The sequence below is a fragment of the Polyodon spathula genome, chromosome 13 (genome assembly GCF_017654505.1).
Source record: "Polyodon spathula isolate WHYD16114869_AA chromosome 13, ASM1765450v1, whole genome shotgun sequence".
Taxonomy (NCBI): Eukaryota; Metazoa; Chordata; class Actinopteri; order Acipenseriformes; family Polyodontidae; genus Polyodon; species Polyodon spathula.
Window position 1 is genome coordinate 12,583,119 of NC_054546.1, and position 26,072 is coordinate 12,609,190.

The 26,072-nt window shown below is 36.6% G+C and overlaps 1 protein-coding gene across 2 annotated transcripts; it reads right to left on the minus strand.

Annotated features, from left to right (window-relative positions):
* Window positions 1-145: 145 nt before the first annotated feature.
* On the minus strand, window positions 146-24,535 carry LOC121325754 (TBC1 domain family member 12-like). Of its 2 annotated transcripts, XM_041268693.1 has the most exons (14): window positions 22,842-24,535; window positions 11,152-11,275; window positions 8,765-8,821; window positions 5,870-5,985; window positions 5,443-5,525; window positions 5,014-5,131; window positions 4,808-4,914; window positions 4,568-4,648; window positions 3,113-3,207; window positions 2,959-3,030; window positions 2,410-2,538; window positions 1,827-1,936; window positions 1,226-1,484; window positions 146-659 (listed from the first exon to the last, which is right to left on the minus strand). In XM_041268693.1, exons 1-14 carry the CDS (start codon window positions 24,272-24,274, stop codon window positions 591-593), a joined length of 2,853 nt encoding a protein of 950 aa, XP_041124627.1. In that variant the 5' UTR covers window positions 24,275-24,535; the 3' UTR covers window positions 146-590. The 2 variants fall into 2 exon arrangements, with proteins under 2 accessions (XP_041124627.1, XP_041124629.1); XM_041268695.1 differs by lacking the exon at window positions 8,765-8,821.
* Window positions 24,536-26,072: the final 1,537 nt, after the last annotated feature.

The following is a 26,072-nucleotide window of genomic DNA, read 5'->3' on the forward strand; positions in this document are numbered from 1 at the left end:
GGGAGAACCTGAATCATCTTCACCATAAGTAGGGCTTCTAGTTTTTGGTTTTTATTTTCCATCTCTCTCCCTCCCTCCCTTTAAACCTTAATTAATAGTTGTTAAGCCATAACTGAATACCAGATTGTTTAAATTAGCGATGCACTACTAGAAACTAAAGTAGTGGAAATTAATAAACTGAATTCGGCAATTAGAGCCAGAACGAAATGCAGGTTCAAATAATCAGGTGAGATAAATACACGTTGTTTAACACAATCAAGATATGAGGGTAAAAAGAAACAACTTCCTTTGGTAATTAGTGTTTGATTAAGAAAGCAAATCGGCTCAAAATATCTTTAAAGGGACATCATGTGATCAAAAATATAACCAGAAGCCCTAATCATAAACTGCATTCAGTCAGTTTACTTAAAGCACACAGTGAAGAATGTTGGAAATATTCTCTCATTTTTGCCTGTCTGGCCATATTTATGCTAAAACACAAGACCTTCTTTATGTAGTCGTGAGTTACATCATTCGAATAATGACCCCTTTCCCATACACAGCTATATTCATAATACTGGCAATGACGTTAAAGTCGTCTTTCTTCACTATTAATTTTTTAATGTTGGGCTGTGATTCTTGTCTCCTTCTTTGTTATCCTTCATTAATATGGTAAAGACCTATTAAAAGACAAAAAAGGGAACAAAAATAAATAAATCAGCCAACTTTTATTTTATTTTTTATTTTTATCATGGTCATGTAAACATTTGCTCAACACAAGAAATCAAACATTAATTTGAAAATGGAACACTTGTTAAATTATAAATGAAAAGATTAAATTATTGCACTGTGTAAGTGTTCATAAGGGCCAGCAGATGGTGTGGTGGATATTTTACATATCAAATTTCGGAAGCATAACTATCAGATTTGCACCCGTTTCTCAAGCTAGCTAAATTGTCTGACAAGGGTTCTCACATAAACCATCAGCAGTTCTACAGAATAGGACTTGCCAGAAACCATAAACTTTCTACAAAGCTGGTGACATTTCTATAAACTCACTGACACAACAGTATTTCTCATTTGTTGTCGTTGTTATTATTATTCAGCTTTTTGTTTTTATAAATGAGGTCATCCGAAAAACAAAGGCATGTACTGTAATTCACATACTACTTTATGCAAATCACACGCCAATACCTGGATTTCACTTCACACCATTGTATGTGCTATTTGCCATATTTTAACTCACCTGCATCCACTTTTTATTACTGCTTAGCATCTGAACTGCAGCAATACAGCTGAAGAGCTTTTCAGAAGTGATATCTTCGGGAAGCTTGGTAAGAAACTGAGCAATGTGAATGAAGTCCATCTGAAGGAGAATATCCTCGTACAGTTTAAGAATCCCAAGACCTGTGCGAAACAGAAACTCCTCTCCATCCCGACAGAAGACGTCCCAAACTCGACACGCCAAATCAAGAGGCAGGGACTTACTATATAGTGTAAAAATCCTGGAAAAACATAGAACATGGTGGCTTTTATTTAAACAGGTGACATGCAATTGAATTATTAGATACTATTAGTTTTTTTTTTTTTTTTTTTTTTTTTTTTATGTTTTAACTAGAAACCCATGATTTCCCCCTTATCTCTTTAAAGACATGTAATACTTTATTCATGAAACTAAAAGAAGGTTTCTGGTCCTTGCATTAAATAGTCTTACGCCTGTGCAGCTGCTAAGGCTCAGATTACAAACTGAACTGTTTAGAATAAATTAAGGAATCGGAGAAGAAAGAAGTAAAAGGCTGGGACACAAACAAGTAATATTCGGTTTCATCTCTATGGTCTTCACCTACCAGTCAATCAGGTAGATGTCTGGGGTCAGGTTGTAGGTCTTAAAGTGAACAAACAATTTTGGGAGATTTTCTTCAAAGAACACTTCAAATGCTGCAAAGTATTTTAGCATCTGCATACCAAAACAAGGACATTAGCACACTTGCTTAAAGACACAAGTCTATTTCAAGTATTTATTTTAAAATATACTCTATCCTGCACAGCATGCCATTCATTGGTTAATAATGTATGTCAAAAATGGTCATCTATGGCAAAACCTCAAGTTACCACAGTAAGGAAACGGCTTCAACTGCAGGCATAAAGCTAAAATTTCAACCCCGTCCCAGCAGTTATAGTACTTCGTTACTTCTATCACAATCACATCAACTCAAAAACATCAAATACACGTTTAAACGCTGGACTGTCTGTGAGAAAATGGAACCGATCAAGTACTTGTACTGATGAACTGACTTATTCTTAACTTATATTGAAAGCCACACCTTAAAAGCAAACTGAAACAATACTGTGCAAACAACTGAGCCTATACCCCTGCATAGGCAGGAAACAATCATCACAAGTTAAACCATTTACTTCAGTGTTTCTTACCAAGTCATGATCCACTCTAAAAAAAGCCATCTGACAAGGCTTGTTGAGAAGGTTGGCAAATAAAATGAAAGCATCAGCTTCTTCTAGATTGAGGATAAGCACAGCAGCAATGAAAGACATCCCTTGAACCTATCCCAAAAATAAAAAAAACAAGAACACATTATGCACATTTGTCTACAAACGCAACCACACACCTACAAACAACTTAGGGATTTGTGCAAATAGAGTTTGGTTCATAATAGGGAATACTCCTCATGTGTCTGCTGGGTGTCACTTTAATAAAAAGCATTAGTAAAGAAAGATGTTCTGGTTATTAAACCACCAATGAAAATACTAGTTAATATGCAGCTAATTTACCAGAAACAAATGTCACAATTTCAAAAATAAAATAAAAAACTGCTCTGAATTGGTCTTAAGTGATTGTCAGGGAGAAGGACTACAGAGTAAGGATGAATTCATTTAAATAAAAGCACAAGATACACCCAAAACTAGACAATAGTGATATACCTGAATTGAGGTAATTTACATGGGATAAAGAACACTACTTACATATCCAACATCAGGTCTGTAACAAGTATAGGCTCCCAGAACACTATGCAATAGATCATGGTATGGACCGCCCTTTAAGAAAAATGAGTGCACATTAGGAACATTTAACACACAGTATTATAGCAGGAGACAGACAAGGCAATACATTTGATACCTTTTGAAAAATGAAGAGAGAGGGGAATGTGCGGGATATGTCCAACTTTATCAAATCAAGACTGGATTCTCTGTCAGCACCGGATGTTCCTGAATCTAGATAAAAATTAAAAATAAATACATATTATATACATAATTTTCCTTTATACTTTGCAATAATAAAAAAAAGTAAAAGAAAAAAATAAACACTTCACTAAAAGGTACTGAGCTAATTTAATAGCGTTCAATATAACCCGAAATAACAAATATCTATTTACAAAGTGCCTATTTAGGCATAATTTGAAAAAGTTCTCTGCAAAAAAAGTATACATTAAAAGCAAAAACAAAGCTACAAACAGTCGTTTCCCTACAGAGAGCGAACAGAGCTCGGACAAATTAACTGGAAATGCAAACAACAGGGTTGATCTACAAGAAGTGTGGTACATGGTTAACAGGCCTGCTTCCAAAAAAGTGAACAGTATTTTCTGGCACACTGGAGTGGGGGTTAAGTGAATGGAGTTGTCCAGAGCCACACCATGCAGTTCTTATAGATCAGGACTTGGACCTTGTATTTGTTAGTGTTTTGTGGATCTTGTGGCATTTTTTCTATCTGTCTGTCTGTCTGTCTCATATTTTTTTATTCATTAAAGTAGGTTGTTCTGAGTTGTCAGTAAATATTTGATGTGTTATTCATAGCCTTATACTGGTTCAAGTAGCAAACAGCAATCGTTATTGCAAGTTGTTCTTTGTACATCTACATGCATTATACATTTAGTCTATGTGGTTTATGCAAATTTAGGGAATTCAGTAACATAAGAGACCAGCTCAAAGTACATCTGACACTGTCTTGATTTTACCTACAGTAATATTTCTTTTGAGAAGGTGGATACTGTTGTAAGTCATGCAAACTATACAAATAAGAGCCAACCCAAGTCTATCCCAAAAAGCTCAGTTATATAAAGTAATATAATGATATGGCAAGGGTTCTTAATTGGCAAAAACAGAATGTCTCGGATGAACTGCAGATGTTTACGAAAGGAAAGAGTGAGTAATTACTGGCAGCAAAAGCTAGACAGATTTTTTAATAAAGACACGGCTGTTATATACAAAACATTTGGGCAGAATATTTGGAATAATATTTTTTATAGTGCATATAAAAACACACCATGAATTATAAAATACTGAAGACCTCCTTGCAAAGCCTCGTCTATGTTTTTAGAGGATAAATTCTATTGATAAAATACAAAAAGCACAGCCTGACAGAGTGCACAATTGACTGCTGTGATTCACAAGAGACCCCTACTGAAGAAAGAAGAGGGCAGTTTGGTTCAATGAAACTAAATTAAGGCAGATTTATCCAGCCATTTTGTAGTGTTGTAATTCACTTGAACCAATACCATTAACTAATTTAATGTAAACTGCAGAGACAGCACAGATTTGCACAATCTAGCTCCCTCAATGTAGAAGCCTACTGTACCTTCAGCCTCGTTCTCTGAACCGGTTTCACTGAAGCTCTTCCACCTTTCCTTAGCTCTGGATAAGAAGATCTCATAGAGCTCTACAAAGCAAATCCAAACAGATAAGAGGAATTCTGAAAATGTATTCTCCAGTTTATCAGAATACACAAACAACAAAAATTATCCTCCAAATATGGAAGCAATTTTTACAATACATACACATTCCAGGAGGCACGACTCATCACAAAACCAAATCTCACCATGTGTAATATTGAGTTCATTTCCAACAGCCAAACTCCACACCTTTCCGCGAACACTGGGCGGAAGGCCTTGCCACCACAACTCTCGCACTTTTCGCGTATTGCGTCTGCCAAGAAAAACACAAGAATGTTCAATGAATTATTTGTAAAGCTGCAGCCAGCTGAAGTTGCATCAGTAGGTTAATGAACTGGGAATAATTACTCACATGGCTTCCCAGTTGGGAAGTATCTCGCTGTTCCAAATCACCATGGCATTGGCAATCACTTCTTCTTGTTTATACCGTTCCTTCATTATTTTCTTCTTTTTATGGGCGTCTTTCATTTCTGTGTGGGACAGAACCTTTATTATTTTCTGTTTGTTTTTAGACATGAAACTGGGGATTTTAATAACAAACATCAAGAAACTAATCCTGAAAGTCAACACATTTCTGCAGGAAGCAAAAAAAGGTCAAACTGGAATTGGTGCTCACTGATGCAGACTGTTTCAAATGATAATTCTAATGGATATAGGAAGTTTTCTGTCTTGCACCCGAATTAAGCCTTAACAGCTTTGGGAATCTAAGGTACATAAGTAGGCATTGCTTATAGTATTAGAATATTATGTTCTACATAACAGAAAAGAAATATAAAAACACCTCGTTTTTTTGCCTCTGCCACCATTGAATCATACTCATGACGGTGACGCAAGGCTTCCTCAGCTGGTTTTGCTGGAAGATTTCTGTAAGATAGAAAATATTCCTTCTTGAAAACTCAATACTATCAAAACAATGAATGACTGCTCTACAGATGTTTTCTTAATTGTCTTAAATATTTGCTAACAAATGTAGGCCTATTGAAACTTAAGACACATCATTGTAAAACTGTTAAAATGGATACAATATCTAAACATATAGGTCAAGAAAAAACAAATGGTAGTTAAAAGATCAAACAATTTTTAAGGAAATGCATCTTCCATAAAGCAAGACCATGCACCAAGAAGTTTGAATATGTACATTGTGACCCTTACTTCTTGGTACAGACACAGACAGAAAAGTAGAACAGAGCCTGTGATCGTGTACTCACGCAGGTCGGTCTTCCAGAATGAGCGCTGTGGTTGAAAGAGGTTCAAATTCAAGGTTTTTACGTCGTTCTGACTGGGGTGGGAGATTAGCAGTTTTTCCAGTTCGTGCCTCATATTCCTAAATGAATAAAACAAAAAATGTAAAGGTTTCTCTCGAGAAAATGTATTTAAATGTTTTTTTTTTTTTGTAAACTTCTATTTAGCATTTTTAGATAGAAATCAATATTATGTTGGGATACTGGTGCCTTTACTTATTTTGCCTTGCTTGCAACAGTTATATTGTAGAATTCTGCCAAAAATATCTAATTACCTTGAAAAGTATGTTTTGGGAATATGGGAGCAGATTTATTCAGCAGGTATATTTCACTTTTAAAATGCCAAATTTCAAGTGATGTGGATATTTGCAGCTGTTGTCATGACAGCTTGCACAAAAAATAAAGCTTTAACAATTAGTTACATTTCAGGGTTTTCTTACTTTAAAACAGAGACATAAACGAGCACAAGTTATCAAGATTTGATATTAAAAAAAAAAAAAAAAAGTTTATTAGGCAGGTGGTATCTACACAGAGTTGCATTTAACAAGTAGCATTAAGAACTGTCATGATATGTGTTTCAATTAATACCCAGATTGTTTTATGTTTTTGAAGTCAATAGCCAATGCTGTGCAGAATGTGTCCATAGAACTGCACTTAGTATAAAGAAACTTTTGCAGGTTCCATTTTGTTTCACTTAAAAAAAAAAAAAAAAAACACAGAAGTAGAACAAACTAAAAATAAACTATTCAGATGCATTACTATTGGTTGTTCATTTTCATTTCCGGTATACAAATGTAGTTACAAAAGAGGAAAAGTATACAGTAGCAGCTCTGTTCTACTATACGCAACTTCAGTTTTACAAAAAACACTGTACACAGCTTCCCTGTCCTAACAGTGAAACAGGCTGTTCTATTTGCTGAATATTGTTAAAAAAGAAAGCGTAAAAAGAAACGAAGCCAAAAAAGCAAATGAGACTCCACTACACATTGCACAGCTCAGATCCGCTGGAGGTAAGGGTTAGTTGTTCAGAGTCCTCTCATTTCTTTACTGTTGTACACTACCAATTTTACACAAAGAAATTTGAAAGAAAGCAACATAATACCATAGAGATTAAACTGGATGCTATTTATTGGTTGAATCAAACATGTCTTTTTAAAACAGCAGAGAGCTCTGTGACAGCAAGATGTTGTAGAGTACAGTTTAAAAAACAGGCTTTATCCATTGTTGTGTCAGTAAGCATGCAGAAACAATAAACCATTCTTGTGAACAATGGAAATATGGGCTAGCCATTCACAGGGAACCCCCCCCCCCCCCAAAAAAAAAAAAAAAATCCAACAACTCAATAATGTCTTTGTGTCACAAGAATGAGAGCAGCCATTAGACATCCAATAGTATTTAATTATGCAATCTGTGGGCCACTGTTTTGTAAAACCATTTTAGTCATCTGTTATATCAATGCATTAAATGTGCAGCCTGCCAAGCTGGAATGTCTAACAAATGGAGCAGTAACTTTTTACAAGGCCTCATATTTAGAGCTATATATTTGATCACGGAATTAGACAGTGCAAATAAAAAGATGGAGAAAATGGAACTGACAAAGAACGTTCTAGGTCATTTCACCTCAACAGCGTCTTCGGGGCCACAGCCTGCAAACAATGTCAGTCCTTTGGGGAAGCAGCTGGTTTGTTTAATAACATGAATGGAAGTATTTAAGAGGTGGAGAGATTTCTGCTCACCAAGTGAAATGACCAGGAAATGCAAGTACTAAAGACAACAAGCAAGGAAGAGTGGAGAATGGTAGTGCACATTAGACATGAATCAGGGACTCGTTTAATTGGCTAGAACCCCTTTAAACTGCACTTTGTGTGAAATAGCACACTATTGAACATAGTCAGCTTATTTTGGAGAAAGGGCTGGCTTGCAAGACCCTATATGGTTCATAGTAGCTTTTAGAAGTGGAAAAATTGACTTGTATGACAAATTCAAGAGGAAAAAGGGAAATTATTTTCATTGTTATCATTTTCAGCATGTAGTTCTCCCGCCAACATAATCATATATATTTACCGTAAACAAAGCATTATAACTAGTTTAAGAAGCACAGTGAAATAAGCAATTAAAGGCTTGATTTATCAACATACTATACACCCTGCCTGGATAAGCCACTGAGCATTCTACAGCACTAGGGAATGCAATCCATGGCGATCACCCAATGCTGTAAATTGCTCTAAAAAAAATCCAGGATGTGGCTTGTACTATGGGTTGATCAAATCAACCCCTTAGTTCAACAAGTACTGAATGCCACTAACAGTTTTTAGCAATACCATTTAAACAATATTTTTCTGTGTATATAACATCTGTTGCTTTATCATTGTGAACTGTGGTGCGGTCAATATTTGTAAAGTTAGGTTCCCAAATGGGAAACAAAGTTGATGAATACATTTAGAAATCCATCATTACTATTTACATTTAATAATATCATGTAAACATTACACATTCAGGAATTGTACAATTGTACAAGAATTTATATAAATAAATAAATAAAGATCAATGTTTTTATCCAATGACTAAATCTAGCATGGTTTAGTGATCATGGATACTGAGATGCAACCTTGTGCATGGAGTGGTTAGTGAATACTTTAGAAACAGTGAACATAGTATGGTTTATTTTATTTATTTAATGTATTGAGAGCCCAGTTTTACTTTTGCCATTAATGTCATGCTAGTATGAAAATGTGAAATGTAGACATTTTAAGCAGGCTATGGGAATGAGTACTTAGCAGTTTCATGCATAGGCTGAAAGATGACTGAAAAAAAAAATATTATATATACATATATTATATATATATATATTAAATTCCATACCACTGTGCTTAAGAGATTTGGTGTAGAAACGGATGCAAGACTGCCTGGGTTACTGTCCTGATGAAAAAAACAGAAGTTTGTTCTCAGTCAGTGATCAAACAGGCACAAAGCCCAATAAAAACATAACACTGAATCAGAGATGTATCATTTCCATCGCAATAAAAATGAAGACACACATTTACAAGTAACTGGACCCCAATGCTGGAACATACCCCCATTTTGTAAACTGAATTCTTAATTTGTTTTATTTTGCTCATTAAATAATTTTTCCTACTTTGCCCCCATTTTTTATTTTTTTTATTTTGAGTGCAATCTTCAGATCAACTTCAGAATGTTGTTTAATATTAGGAGATGTGATAAATATAAAAAAGATGATGTTTAAATATGGTGTTTACATTAAAAAATGAATGTAAAGTAGGGAAAGGGGCCATAAAAAGATTAATTGTCTACACAGGATTCTGTACACATGGAAAAAGAAGAATGTCACAGTAAACACTTCCATAATAAATATTTGCTTTCTGGCGGCCTTATAGCCCCTTGTCCTTTAAAAACATTGTGCAAGGTAGTCTTGGTGATATTCACAATATTGTTTTCTAACTGTAGCAACCCTCCAGCTGTAGAAGTCATAACATTAAATATAATTTAATTAAACAACAACCATGAATACTATTGTATAAAGTTTTACTTAAAATATACAGTGATTTATACAATGCTGCCATTAATTAAGGGAGAGGGAGATAAGAGAGCAATAAGCAAAAAACAAAAAACAAAAAGACCAGTGTAAACTTCATTATACAGAGTGCACTGAAGACCAGGTGCAGAAACAGATGAAGGCACAACCGGGCAGACGCAGCGTGTGTGTGTACATATTCATTCTCACCAATTACGTTAGATTTAACTTTTTATTTCAGATAGTAAACTCAAAACAGACGCTCGGTACTGTAAAACCAAACAGTAATATAGAAATTCCTTCCTTTGGAACAATTTTGTCTGATTGCCATCAATTTAACTGACTTCACCTGCACAAAATACATCAGTGGCAACAACTGAACACTTACTTGCACACCTTTTTCTAAAGAAATGAATAGCTTATCTTGTATAGTTTAGTAATTTATACTATAAAGTATTATTGTACTGTATTACAGAAATATAACAGTGTACGGTGAACTGAGGATTGTCCCATTTGTTGTATAGGTACACCTGTATTCATTACTTCAATTCTCTAATAACCAAGCATATTCTGTTTAAATCTCATGTACAGTACTGCTATATGTATAAAGTAAAAGGATACATAAGATTACCTACTGCTATATATCAGGGCCAATAAGTGTAATACACTGGTCAGCCTTTTCGGAATTATGTTTACTATAAACCTGCCCAAGACAATTCACCCACTGACAATTTTTCCTGGATCTTGTTACTGCACCTAAAAATCAGCATCTTAGGTGGGTAAAAAGTGGCCATATAAAATCCTTAATAAAACCTTCACAATCTGCTGCACACTGAAAATCATTTGGCACCAGCCCAAGTTATAAAACAGCTCTGCCGTTCTTTAGCAACTGTTGTCATGGCTGGTTTATGTAAAAAATTGCTTCATCAAAAAAAGTTTCAGTCCCACTGCTAGTGATCACTGCTAAACGCACACATTCAGCAGGTTTAAGGCTTCCACTGTGTAAACAAGGAACAGCTGACTAAACATCAAGGTCAAAACTACAGGTTGAATTTCTGTAACAATATACAAATATCAGAAAATAATAGTAGGTGTGTAGTATTCCTGTAAATGAGGCATATGTTTTCAAATCAATAAAAAAAGGAAGAGTAGATTTCCATGCATCATGTGTTTAACCCTTTTTTTTCCCTGTCAGCGTTGCTTTGAAAAAGACCTATCCCAGATTAACCACAATGTAATTGTTAGTATATTTTCAAGTGTAACATTTTATCAGTGCAACATCTCAGCTCAACTATTTTGTTTTGATCTGATGTTTACAACAACTGCAAGCTGGTAAAGATTGTAAGACCAAATCTTTAAAATAAACCATTTATTTCCTTTGCTACATATGACACTGTGGTTTGTTAGATTGTATATGCCATCACCCTACACTTATTATAGTACAGTAAATAAAGTGCAGTCATTTTTTGCTGCTTTCTTGTTCTGTAAAGCAGATCCATTGATCACCCGCCCCTGTTGCTGCACAATGACCGTGCAAGCAAGTTCAAACTTGTTCTGCTACAGTAGCTCTGCTTTTCAATAGAACGGCCTTCAGAAAGCAAAGCTTAAGCAAAAAGGCACAAGATGAGGGCGTAACACACTTAGAGAGGCGTGGAGCACATTTATAGAACTGTAACTTTCTCTGCTGTAAAGTGAAAATCTTTACTGAAATACCAACCTGCTGAATAGTCATTGAATCCTTCTGAGGGTTCTCCCTCAAAGGTACTTTTCCAAACAACTTCCAGCCAGGAGCACTCTGGGGAGGAGGCTTGGGATCCTTCGTCTTCCTGGAAAACAAGCTCCTGTGCAGGGAAAACAATGGATTTAAGAGTGGGAGGGGGAAGAGATATTTGGCTATAGTACACAACCATATTGCAAGCTTATCCAATTAAATCAAATGTGACTTCTTAGCAGGTTTGTTATTCACCTGTTTTGGGAGATTACAATGGTTTGCAGTGCTGGGGGTGGGGCATCCCCACTGCTTTTGTACTAAATCTCTTTGTACTGAATGCTGTAGATACAGTAATAGCGCTGGGACGAACATTGTGTTATGTCACGAAGAGTAGGCTATAATTAATCCCAGCACTAATAGATATTCAGGAGTAAATATTCTTAAGCAAAACCATTATCTACATTAAAATACACATTTTACTAGTTTAGTGATTGCTAAACACAGTTGTTTCGTTTTTATACATGTCCATCTTACTTGATATTATGTTATCTTTCTGTAAAAAAAAAAAGAAAAAAGCAGCTCCTGAGGATGAATGCAGTGGGAGGAACAAGTACTTCCATAAAACTGAGCTGAATCCTTAATCTGTTATACTACAGGACACAATGACTTCCTTTGTTACAAAAACACTAATTAGAGAAACTCTGGTACAGCAACAGGAAAGAAATTACATTCATGCAAGTCACTTACTGCAAATAACTGGTTCTTTCGAAAATAAAACTATGAGAAGTGATACAGTACTACTGTAGGTCAAACTCAAAACAATTAAATCTTTTTTGGTTATTTTCAAGTTAAAAGTTAAAAATGTTCAGAAAACTGACTAACGGGGTTAGCCTATAGCGGAGATGGTGACACCACATGTTTCCAATCTGAAGAACCACTTAAATCTAATTGTCACAAAACTTGGTATTAATATTATCCAACATAAGTTATTGAGAGTATCAGATTTATGGAGGTGTATATGGCACATGTGCATTTTTGCATGCATCTGGAGAATCACATTGTTATTAAACATTTCATTGCCAATTATTTTTCTATGCTGTTCTGTTGGTCATAGTTAATTAATTTTACAGCCACGTGTTTTTAAAAGGACTATTCCCTCTAACCTTTGGCTGCTAATGATGTTCCAAAACATGAAGCCAAGGCAGCAATCTTTACCACGGCATTACTACATTCTGTTTAATATCTAAAAGGACCTCTACAGCAACATAACCATGAAGCATTGCTGACCAGGCAATTACAGATTCTGTATACACACTGGGGCAATGTATCATCAGCCTCTTCATCACCCCATGACAAAAGGTTCAAATATGTGCGGAAAGCACCATTACAGTGAAGCCATTGCACTCTACTGTAATTAGATAGTGGGGACCACACATTATGTCATTTGTATTAATGGGCTGAGAGCAGCACACAAACTGTTCCTCAGCAAAAAACCAAATACACCAGACTATTACTGTATGTTGTTGCACTGTGCAAAAGTAACGCAATTCTGCAATTAGAATTAAACCTAAATGCAATTCCAAATTTAAGGTCCTTAAAATAATTTGATTCTAAACTGGATACACAAAAACAGAATAAGCTCTTAATAAACAATATATATTTGTTTACAAAATTTGTTTCTGACATACAAAAAGCTGTTCATGAATTTTTCATCAGAAGTACTGTACAGGTGATTAAATACACCATCACAGCATGATTATGTTAATTTACAGCACTATTTTGGCTTGTTACAGTCGACATGCTGAAAACGAAGAATTGAACCTAGGTACAAATTTCGAAACGACTGCTCCTAGGTACAGCAGTCGAAGTGAAGGTGCACTAAATCTGTCCATGTGCTACATTCATTCCTCCCTGTTAAATGTAACACATCCCCCTCAGCGTGATGGGTCTTAGCACTTCATAGTCACAGACACATGTCATTCCACCCCACCCAAGTCATAAAGCACACATCTGATACATGAATACATGGCCAGCAGTTACTTACATTACATCTAATGTACATCACCCTGTTACATACAAACAGCAACACCACCAGGCTCCTGGAAAAGCTTTCTCACTAAGGTTGTTGTCAGGACCTATTTCTACATAGCATAAAAATGATTAGTCTATTTGTAATTCATAAGTGTACAAAAAAAAAACACACACACACACACACAACAGGCCTACCTGTCAATTAACGTTACAGGTGGTGTGTGCAATGCCCAGTGCAAGTGAAATGCTTTACATGTAACTCTCTCCACAGTGGCTTGTTTTTGTGAGGCAACACCACATGGGTCACATGGTAACTGAAAATGAGGCTATACACAGTTTAAATAGGCAACAAACTTAAGAAGCAAAGTCTTAGTGCAGCACGAGACCTCAACCATATGATATCAAGAGTGGCAGTCTTGAAAAAATCCTTTTCACAAATAAAAAATAAATAAATAAAAGGGCCAAACAAGATCTTTTAGCTTCTGGCTTTGAAGGATAGATGCTTTTTTAAGCAAAAGAATTAATATCAATTGGTATGGCTGAGCAGTAGGCTACAATAGGAGATAACAAATGCTACTGTTTTCGACTAACTACAATACAATAGACTTATCATACAATGTCAGTAGTCAACCAAAGCTAAATATTCAAAAAGCTTATTTTCCTGCTTCAAGGAGGAATACCACAATATTGCCTTTCTACATATTGTTTCCCTGCAAAGGTGACATTTACTTTAGAATAGAAATTCAGAATAGAAGATAAGGGAAGGTTACTGCTGGATCCACGACAGTTGAAGTCAGAAGAAGATGCTATGGGGTCTGTTAAAGTCATCTGGGTTGAAGGCATTCCTACAAACACCTTGGTTTACATAGCAAAATGACATGAATAGGGCCCTATGAAATCCGTTTTATTATTTTTAATTTTCGGATTTATTTTTTCCTGATTTCTGATTTTTTGGTTTTAAAAATCTGTAATTTGTAAGTTTGTTTTTTATAACCACACTGATACATTGACAGCTATTACGAAGCTAGAAATGTATGAAAAAAATGACAACGGTTTCTTTCAAAGTGCTTTCAGTGTAGGCTTTTTTAGCAGTTTTTTTTTTCTTTTCAACACAAGCTCAACTGTAACATTTCAAAATAGATTTCATGTTTCTATTAATAATTAATGACAATGTAAATAAAAGCCTAAATATTTTTATTTACTTTTATTTAATATAAAGACACTTAGTAATATCTTCCTGAGAACTTTGGAGAAAAACAAATGCAGCAACTAGACGCTAGTAGTCATTACACTACTATCTGCTCAGAATAGCTTATAGGTAGTCGTTTTCCCCCCCAAGTGATAACGGTAGCTAGCAAGTGAAGTGGCACGAGAGGCAGCGCTTTTTTACAGTTAAAATCACGCTCGTGTATGGTGGCTGAGAGGTGCAAAAATATTTTTTTCATGCATGCCCATGACATGTGTTTCTTGAAGCCTCTTGTCATAAAAACACTGCTATTTCAATGTCATTTGTTTAATATATACATGTTTTTGGTTTGTTTAAACTGATATTGTGCCTAATTCGGTTTTTCTCCACGAATTCCGCAATTCCGTCTGAGTTCTCAGCAACGCGGATTTTATAGGGCCCTACATGAACTTTTCAGTTCTATTTTTATTTCTCTTATTTCAATGAAAATATCTGCAGAAGCCTGGTATATCTTTGACCTTTACTCTATTTTAAAATACTGCTGGATGAGATCACATGAATTATTACTGCACAGCAACTTAAGAATGGAATCTGTTTTACCTAGGAAATTCACCAGACCACCAGCACATCATTTCACTTTGCATTGTTAAGTGTTACTATTGACAGTCATGGTGTTACAGTATACTGTACCTTTGTATTGCTTACTACATGACTGCTGAACACAATTTAAATCATGCTTATTAAGTCCTGCATCGAAAAGCGCTCAAGATGCACATAAATAAATTAAAATGCTGAAACAATAGGAGACGGTGTTGCCTCAGGGAAGGGATCGTTTTCTCATGTGGAGGTTTTTTATTCACTGTATTATTATTATTTTTTTTCTTTAGATTTGTTTTGGACCAGAAAGCAAAAGACAGCATGGAAAATGTGAGGAGTGTAAAAAGGCCTTGGTTTTAACCGATCTGCATAATGGTATACAGTATGACCAGTTTAAGAACTAAAGCAAACAGCATGCCAAGACCTTTGTACGACTGATCTTCCATGTGGGGAACAAACAATAAGGCCTTAACAATGACATTATACGCAGATTCCAAATATAGAACATGTAATTGTATACTCCCTGCTACGGAAACATAAAACTATAGGGCCTGTTATACGTCAATGTTTTTTTAAACAAAGCGCGTTCATCTGGTTTTTAAAAGTATTTAGGCAACAAAGTTTGATTCTAGATTCAAAAATGCAACTAAGCCTACAAAACAGACAGGCAACCTCAGACTCAAAACTACATTCCTTACTTAGAGGAACTTCCTACAGCAACCACACTTGTCTAAGGCCCTGTCCACACTATGCCTTTAAACCGTATTAGCTATGGTTTGCGTCCACACTATGCAGCGTTTAAAACCATACTCGAGACCACCTCAAGGGGCAGTCTCGAGTCCGTTTCTAATCAGATCACATCAGCTAGTGTGGTTTAACAGAACTGTGGACACTGTAATACATTACTACATTTTTTGTGTATCCTCCAATATCCCCAAATGCTTTGTGGTATGTTTGGTGAAATACTGGTGCCTGAAGCACTTGCTAACAGTGTACACTCTACAATGGGTATTTGTTTTTATGCTTAAAAAGGAAAAAAAGAATCTGTCAAGACATCTCTGTTAAACAAGTGGTGTAAATAATAAAAGCACTACGTTAAAATTAGATAACTGCAAAAATGAAATGCGAGTTAAAAAGTCGGATGGGGATGAACAATTCATGTAATTTGTCAGCTCTGTTTGAAATAAAATTAAGAGTAACCCGAATTCGGCGGAGGCAAGATATGAAGGCAAAAGCAATGATTGTTTTGCAACAGCTTTGTTCTCAGTTTAACTATGAAAACAAGAATCAGCTCAATTTGTTTAAAAGGGATGTCACCCGATTAAAAATAAAACCCCAAAACTTCAAGCCCTACTTGTGTGTGTTCGCGTTTACCTTTTCCAAAATTTTCCAACATGCACTATTAACATGAAGCACACCACATTATTTTAAAATAAAATACAGTGCATGGTGGGATACTACCGTATTCATTTCCACTGTTCATTGTGCTACAAAGAACTGTAAGCAAACTACTAAGGCTACGTACACACAAGCTGCAGTTGGCTCGACAACTGTATTTACAAACGGCACCCGTTGCGTTTGTTTGTTGTACACACACACCTTTCATTACTGAAGTGAGTGCACTCCCAGCTTAAACAAACCACTGCACTCGGGGCATCATTACATGCCGATCATGAGGTTTTGCGTGAGAACACGGAGGCTGTTTTTGATTATGCTTTTGGAAGTACTGCACGTAATCGATTGAGAGCTCGTCAAGCACAGCTATGCTCGTCTGTAAAACCCGCGGAGGCGGCATTTTGCTTGTTCTGCACTGCTAAACACAGTGACTACGATCTGCAGTACCATGACGGTCGAGTGAAACATTAGGGCAATCTTGAGTGCTTTCCAAATGACTGGATTAAAAATGTACGCATGTCTACAGAGTCATATATGCGTCTTTGTCGTTAACTGAGACATTTCCTGGAGAGCCAAAACACACAGATGTTCAGTTTCGGTGGAAAAACAAGTTGCGGTCGCACTGTGGCATTTGGGGATACGAACTGACCCATATTGCTTTATTTAAGTTGTAAAACCAAAAACCCATTTTTTTCTTACAACAAAATACTATACAACTACTATACAAAGTCAATTAAAAAAAGCAGGTCAGCTAGAATTCAAAACAAGCAGCATACTGAACAAACGCTGCCAACACTAGCCTATAACCTGATATTGTAGGATTGTTTTCTGTTACAGTTGTACAGCTTGTTTCTTTAAATTCCAACCCCACCCAAAACATTCACCTGTACAGAACATGATAATACCACGAAACAAAAACAAATAATAAAATGCTGTAACTTATTTATTCACTTTCAAAAAGCATCACTTTCCATTCTCAAAAGTAAAAGCTTAATCCCTAAAATAAACTGGAATAGTCTGAAATATTTTTTTACAACACAAGAATGTGTGGTAGGATTTAAATGTTAACAAACAGATAAGGATTAAACTGCCAGTGACATTAACATGTGGTTTGTGTGTGTTTTAAAACAGTGCATGCTTATTTGTGAAGTTTTTAATCCATCAGGATGTCACTGAATAATTGACTACAGAATGTCCCTTTCTTGAAGTCTGAAAGCACAATTCATTTAAGAGGTCAGATTGAATCAATAGATTGTCTGACCCTATTCTGTAGCAGCTGTAAAGGTATATTCTCAAACAGGAATATCATGTATTTTTTTATAACAATTATGTGGCTTCTAGGACAACGTAATCAAGGAAATGGTTTTACTCTTACTTTTTTAGTGTTGAGAATGTAATAAAACAAGTTAATTGCCTTAAATGCTGATCTTGGATTTGTCCTCAATATTTGAAGTGTCAGGCCAACATGACAAGGATCCAATACCATATTTCCATCTGCACTATGAAACTTGTCGTTAATACTCAATCTCATCTTGAGATTTTTTGGAACACTATACAAATCAGAGACCAACATGTACCATGTTTTTGCATTTGCTAATTGGTGAATTAATTCACCAATCTACAGTATAGTACCATATAACTGGAATATAAAATAGAAATGAAGAATAATGACTCATGGTACATTTCTCAAGAAAGGACAAGCACAAGATCCTTCCATTCCTACTGTAGTGTACCCAACGCACAGACCGAAATCCAATTAAGTATACTGGAAAGGGATGCGTCTGTGCATGGACCTGAAGAATTATATTATTAGACACACAAACACATGACCATGAGGTAACAATGCTGACTAAACACTTTTAAAACTACGTATCATTATCTCTTTAAACAAAAAAAAAAAAAGTGTTCAGTGCTGCTTCTCATCAATCACATCTACTGTACACCCTAACAAAACATATTGTTCTCTGAAATGTCTGTACAGATAATGTAATTAGGAGGAATGAAGAAGAATATAAAGCTATGCTAATTTGTCTGCAGTAATTACAACTCACAGGAACCTTGTTTTTGGCGTCAACACTATTTTAAGGTTTTTTTTTAGTCAGTAAGTAGCCTATTACTCTGCTCTAGTGGAAAGGTGTAGAGCCCTATATGGTTTAAAAATAATTGGTAATGCATGCAGGGGTTTTCTCTAAAACATTCAGCATTTGGAATGAAATGGTTTTTTGTTTCTCCTGCTAGGTTTATATTTCTGTTACCATCCTATTGTTAAGTTAACATACTAAGATTACAGTACACCTATACAATAAACTAGGCTTACACAGGAACCATACTTTAGTATAAACTTGGACATTCTTGTACGACACTAAGTGCAGTTTTAATTCAATGTTAAATATACAGCATGTGCCATAAATCAGGCATCATAGTCATATATTAGATAATATTGGTTGGTTTCAGTTGTAAAATGTCTAAGCAAAGAGAAAAATTCAGATCATTGAGGTGTGGTTCAGATAGTCATCTTGGTATGGTCGCCCAATTTAAAACGGCATGCAGTAATATGATGTTGCCTAAGATTCATTACTTACTAAATATAAATCCTGCACATGTAATAATGATAACGCCATTCAAATTCAAGTGGGTTTTAATTCCCTTTAGAAACAAAAGTGCGTACACAGGGCCACCTGAGCGGAGCTCTTTAAATGACGTACGCACACCCAGGGCCTTTTCATTCTTCTGTAAACAGATCTGGATTTGGGCTGCTGCCTGGCAGCTGACTGTTCCAAGCCCCGTGAAAACATTCCAGTGTGGTTTTCATAAGAACTAATATGGTTGAATGAAAGTCTGAATAATAAACCAGGTTTAAAAAGTCCTTTCTTTGAACTCAGCAGAATTCATAACAAGACAGTACCCAACACAAACTGAAACACCATTTGAATGTCAGGCTGCAGGGTCACTCTTCCTGCATGATCAGCTCTTTCCATTAAATTCAATAAAACAATGTTTTTCTGTCAAATCACCTCACATGTTTCCAAATAATAATATTCTGTATTAAACTGAGATTCAGATCCCAAAATGAAGGTTTTTATTTTAGTCTATTTGGCCAGCAGCCTTTGGTCATGAACAACGTGAAATGAGCAAAGTATTTTGCACTTGGTACAGTAGAGGTATCTTTATTTATTTTTTTGTAATTTAGTCGTAGCCAGGCATTTTTACCCCATTTTTCTCCCCAATTTGGAATCACCAATTGTGTATTAATCCCTGTTCACCGCTGCAACCCTCTGGCGACTCTGGAAACGGCGGCTGACACACGCGTCCTCCGAAACGTGTCCCTATCTAGCCATCTTTTTTCGCACTGCGGATCCACAGCGAAGTCACCAGGCCTATAATGCCGGAGGACAACACATATCTGAATGGCTCCACTGCAGCCCCGCAGGCATATTGTCAGCCACTGGGGTCACTGGTGCGCAGTGACGACCTAAGCCCTCCCTACCCAGGCAGCGCTCAGCCAATTGAAAATCCCGGTCACAGATGGCATGACATAGCCTGGATTCAAACCTGCGATCTCCGGGCTATAGGGCGCATCCTGCACTCTGTGCGGATCGTCTTCACTGGATGTGCCACTTGGGAGCCCTAGATGCTTTTTCGTGAACAAAGTCAAACTGAATTATTCCACATGTTGTAGGCTAAAGTAATCATTTCTGAATCTCCAGATCTCTAGAATACAAAAAGAAGAATTGGAAAATAATTAATTATCCTACAAACTGTAAATATCTACTGCATATTTAGTGATAATTTAGAAAATAAGTGTTTCTGCAAAACTTTTACTAAACTACAATTATACAACATTATGATAAGAACAAAAAAATGTCAGCCCCACAACAGGGCCCTTCGATTATCAATGTACCGATGAGATTTGTAAAGATGAATTTCACGGCCTTTTCATTATGGGAATTGTAAATCCGTTATCAACTCACAGGAGACAGACCGTAACCATTGCATGTCCTACATTTAAATTAATTTAAACTGCAGACTTGCAGCAAAGATAAACGACTGAAGCAGGGAGGTGTCAACTGTTATTTTATCACACGACTTCCACTCTAATTAGTGTCTACAGTATGTCCTTGAGATAAGGATGGGGAAGCAACCAGCTATCACATCCTATATGCAACACCTACAGAACAGCAACAGAATGCTCGTCAAAGCAGACAAAAGATTATTAAATCACCAAATACATATTTATTCTGAAAATAAAAATAATATACTGGCTTAGACTGGCTTGACCTTGTAAGAAGAAATTTATTCACAAATCTACTGTACAGTAGCAACAGCACTCAAATGAACAGCTGCACATGCCTAAAAGAAAATGTCAGACATGCCAAGCATGCGATCCATAACCAATCTGTATCCAGGGGTAAAACACCACCAGTGCAGGGCAGCTTGAGTAGACCAACAGACAGCAGCTGTCACTGTATACTGTAAGGAAGCGACATCCCTTTACTAATGAAAATGGTGTAAAAATGATGAAGATCTGGTATTTGGAAAAAGTACAAGTAACAAAATCTACATTACTACCTGGGCACATGTACTTCATCACATGTGAACAAGATTTAAGAGTGGGTATAAATGTCAAAACATTCTGAATACAATGAACCCATCTCATTATTGATCTCTCCATCAATCTTCTACCTAAGAGATGTTTCAAAACCATGGTCTGTGAAAAAGTCTCAGGAGGTCCCAAACTACCCCTAAAATAATACTCTATCGAACCATGCCTACTGTATCAACAAGTATGTAATCTGCTACTCCACACATACCTTCTGTATCAACAAGCATATTTTGTGCCTCCCAATACCTTACACTAGTTGTTTTATTGATCAATGCTATTTAACCACATACTCTACTGTACAGTATTTCCAATTAACATAACACTGACTTTGAAAAAAACTAACTATGCCTCATTTTTTAAAACAAATGTATGGACTGTTACTGTAATTAATACTTTTAAAAGCATGACTATATAAAAATGAATGCAAATGGTTCATTGCTTTGTTTGCAACTCCATAGAAATTACATTTCTTTTGCACCTCAAACGATTGGTATTTATATCAAGTCAAGAAAAAAGTCCCTTTCCATGAAGGCATTAATTTGTGATGAAGGTCATTCCTTTTAAAATACTCTGAATACTATACAGAAAACAAAGTCGGCACAGGTCAAATTGTAAGAGAAACGGCACCTCTGACAGAATAATGAACATAAACTAAAATAGATGAGTAGTGTTGGTAGTAAAATCGAGAAATCAACTGTAAATTCCTCATTAAAGGTTTCTGAAAAATTGCTGATGGTTAAAACAATTGTGACCACGAAATGGTCGATTTTCCTTGAGAAAGAGGACCACAGAATACAGGGGCCCAAACTTGAAAATGTGGAGTGTTTGGAAATGGAAAAGCTACAATTAAATGCAATGCAGTATTTAATAAATCTCACATAAATCAAAAAATGGCTTGAGACCTGGCCACGAAGGTTGCAATAAATATAATTACAAAATATAAGAGCAAGGTAGAACAATAACCTCTATGCCAGATGGCCAGAACACTGTCAGTGCTTTTAACAACAACCGTGCCTGTTTTGCAGACAATATCACCCTCCTGCAGAACTGTTTTAATGCCATTGCGGAACAATTGGTATTTTTCAAAGATCAGTAATACTCTTCTGGCCCTAGGGATGGTCTAGTTGGGAGTTTCCAACACACCATATTAATGTCTTAATTGTTATAACAGCATATGTAAACCTCTCAACTATTCTGGACTATATGGCACCCAGTTCTACCAGTACTAGGATCATCCTGTACTTGCACTCAACTGCTCCACACTTTGCTGTAATCTACTACTACTCTCAATCATAATTATATTTTCTGTATCTTGTACTTGATTTTACACTTAAAGGTAACCGTATTCATGTTGTTTTGTAATTGCTCTTATTTCAAATCGTTCTTATCCATTTACTGTACTTTCTCTTAATGGAATTTACTCTTATAACCAAATACTTCTAAGTTTAACTGCTCTTAGTCGTAATCGCTCTCAAATTTCCTTTTTTTTGTATTTTCTCTCATTTGAATTTGCTCTTACTACTGATTTTATAACTGCAATGTAATGTAATGTGATATTTTGTAATGTGATACTTTGTAATAACTGTGGGCATCTGCTAAGATATAAATAAATAAATACATTCTTAACTTTGAGCCTGAAAAACAACATATTCACTTTTGTATGCTGTACCACCTTATGCTCCGTATTTAATGACTCTCAACCTCTTTGATTAAATAAACCCATCTAAAATATGCAGGATTCCGACAGATGCACAAAGCAATTAAAAACAATTTATTAAAATAATGATAATTAAATGTCATTGTGCGTGATCAAGATTATAGAAATACAGTCACATAGACCCAAGTATAATAGCTGCAAATGTAAATTTAAAAAACTTATTTTACCTGCTCAAAAAATCTGTGATCCCAAGTTTTTTGGGTTTCACTTCCTGATGAGAGGGGTCTGCAGCAAGAGTCAAGCCATCAGGCACGTGATCAGGAGCGCTCTGGCGACGGCTAACTTCAAAGGTGTTCCTTGAACTTAAACTGACATCCATGAACATGACGTCATTAGTGTCATGCACCGCCTCGGTACCAAAGCTTACTTCGGAATCCCCTGGGCTATCTGGAGTGGCTTCGCAACTTAGAGAGAGTCTAGTGTTTTGGTTAGTCCTTAGTTCCAATGGACTCAGATTACTCTCCTCACTTACATCTTCCTCCTTGACGTTGGATTCATTTGGTATAAGTGTTTCATCTTTAGGCCCTACATTTTCAATGTCTAATGCTCCAGACACTGCGGTTGTGATTTTGGGAATGGGATCACAACACTCAGCTGTAGTCTCTGAGAGGGCAACCCCAGTAGTACCAAAGTCATCACCTTCTGGACAGAAACCCTTATTAAAACCGTCCTCTAATGGAGGTTTTAATAACCTTTTTATTTGCATATCTGAAACAGCAGCAGTCTCTCCAATACACTTTGCAGGGCTGCTATGTAAATCTAGCTTGTCATTTAGCAACGCGCATTTGTTTACAATCAACAACCCACCGTTCGCGACTTTCACTTCCTTCTCAAAAAGCGCACCTGAAGATTTGTAAACTGAGGAACCGCAGTCAAAAGGGATATCTTCGTTGCAGCTCGGGAAGATTTCACCCTGTACACCATCCACATCTCCGTTGGTTATCTTCATGTCTGCGGGATCGACCCAACCGGTGCAGTTTAGCTGGTGTTTGCCATCACATGACCCAGAAAGCGGAACTACAGACTTTGCCCCAATCTCGTTATTTAAAAGACCATTGTCCCGTTCCTCTGAAACGCCAGCATCCTTCCTTACGCATTCACGATCGCTATCAGGAGCAGTGTCGATCAACATCCTGTTTCTCTTTTCTTGCTTGTCAGCAGTGCAATTTGAAGAGCAGGTTGGGTCCCTCTTAGAACCCACTCCCGTTGCCTCTGATCCAACCATTAGCTGTTCTGATGACTCAATAAACCCGTTTACAGTGCCATCCCTGCATCGCTCTGTAATGACACAGCTGTCCTTAACCCTGCTCTGAAGACACTCTGAGTCTGTAACACAATCTAGCCTTTTATTATCCCCCAGCGCAGCCTTGTCTTCGTTTACATTCCTCCCACTGGCAATATAAACATACCCTTTGCCCGACAGAACAGAATTCGTATCTTCTGAGAAGGCTGGCTTTTTGTTTTCATTTGGTAATAAAGCCGGCTTGCCGCTTCTGCACCCAGTAAGGCTGTAGGATGTGCTCTTCTGTTCGTTTTCGTTGACATCGACAGACAAAGCCACCAAGGAAGCTGTATTTTCTGCTCTTTCCATTTCATTCATAATGCCCGCACAGCCCCATTACAAATAACGCTGCAGCTGGGCAGCCTTGGATAGGTTGGTTCCTCTTTCCCCTCGGCCCTGAAATACGTGGCCATTTTAAAATATTTGTAAAAGAATAAACCGTATCAAAACCGAATGTTACTCTCAATACCCTTGGCACGGAACATTAGACCCAGCAGCTGTTTTCTTTCGTTATTTTCTGTTTTGTTATTGTAGTTATCTGTCGACCAGCAGCAGCCCCTCCTTCAACCTGGAAGCCATTTTGAAATGCCACTATATTTCTCACTTCCCCTAGAGGCCAAGTGAAGGGAGAAGGTAGTGAGTCACAGCGTCACCTGCTGTGCCAAAGTGGCAAAACACCTTTCATTCAAGCTGTCAAAGTTAAAAACACTGTACTCTTCTTACCTTTGAAGGTCAGACCTTGACAAAAGTAGAGACAAAGACCAGATTAGCGTTTCATATAAAAGTTCAGTCTAAAATATACTCCTCTAAGTAACATGGTAGTTACAAATAGTTTCTGTAATAAAAATAAGTTAATGTTAATGGGTTCAATTACACTTTTAGCCCTGCAAATTCGCCCAGAAGGTAAAGTTTACATTTTCTGAGCTAACAGATGACATTTCTTATTTCGTTAGTTCCAAAAGTAATAGAATGGCAAGGAAGCTTCTAGAGTGAGAGTGTGTCTGCAAATAAAACTCAATTTCGGCAATGTAAACAAGGACAGTGAACAATGTCCAGTTTCCTAGTCTATGCCATTGCAAACTATTTGCAAAGCCATTATTCTGGACTAATATGAACTATGAATGAACTCTTTCAGTGAGTGAGTGCCCTGTCGAACAACAATTACTGGTGTTAAATGGTAAACACGCCCTTTCAATACGTCGATTTGTGGAATTGCATTGTGGTGACCAAGCTTTTGAAGACACAGTATTTGTGCAACCGTAAAGCTCTGAAAAGGTAAACGGTTAGCAATGTGAATTTATCCTGTTTTACCCGCTAAATAAATAAATAAATCTGTGATTCCCAGACACAGGAGATCGAATCTCTGAATACTACATGCCACATATTTTATTTTCAGAAAAATCCTTGACAAAATTCAACTACAGCTGTAAAGCAGGATTCTATTCACACTTATTTTCCATCAGGAATTATAATTCATGGAATTCTAGCATCTGACATATTCCAGTTTTCACTTAAAACATCTGTTCCTAGTAAACGACCATGCTACAGATGGAAACTTCCTGTTTGCCACATGTGGCGCATTGTCTTGTGACACGCCATGCATTCGTATACACTTTTCAACTAATTGAAAGCAACTGTACAAAATGTAGTCATCTGTTCTATAAAAATGCTGCCTTCATTTCTTTTGTTCTCTAGCTGAACTCGATCGCTTGAGTGTGAGCTCTGGTTGGTGGTTTATTAAATTATCTATCTATTGATGTGTAGAATACCGTTGTAGTTGTAGCACTTCAATACACAGTACATGTGTGGGACAAGCAACTAATTATGGTAAGCAACTCGCTGCCTTGTGTATTAGGACCCTAAGACTTGCACACAATTCGAATTCAAATCTATCATCAGTTGTAATGTAATACGTTTCACTTTTATTATAACCAATCAATCAATCACTCAATCAATCAATCAATCAATCACTCTTTAGGAGGACCTCAGCTTGCGTGCAGGTACATAGCAGGTCAGCAGGTTCAGGAGGTACTCGGGACCTGCGTGATGATGGGCATTGTAGGTGAGCAGGAGAGTTTTGAAAGTAATCCTGAACTTTACAGGTAGCCAGTGCAGC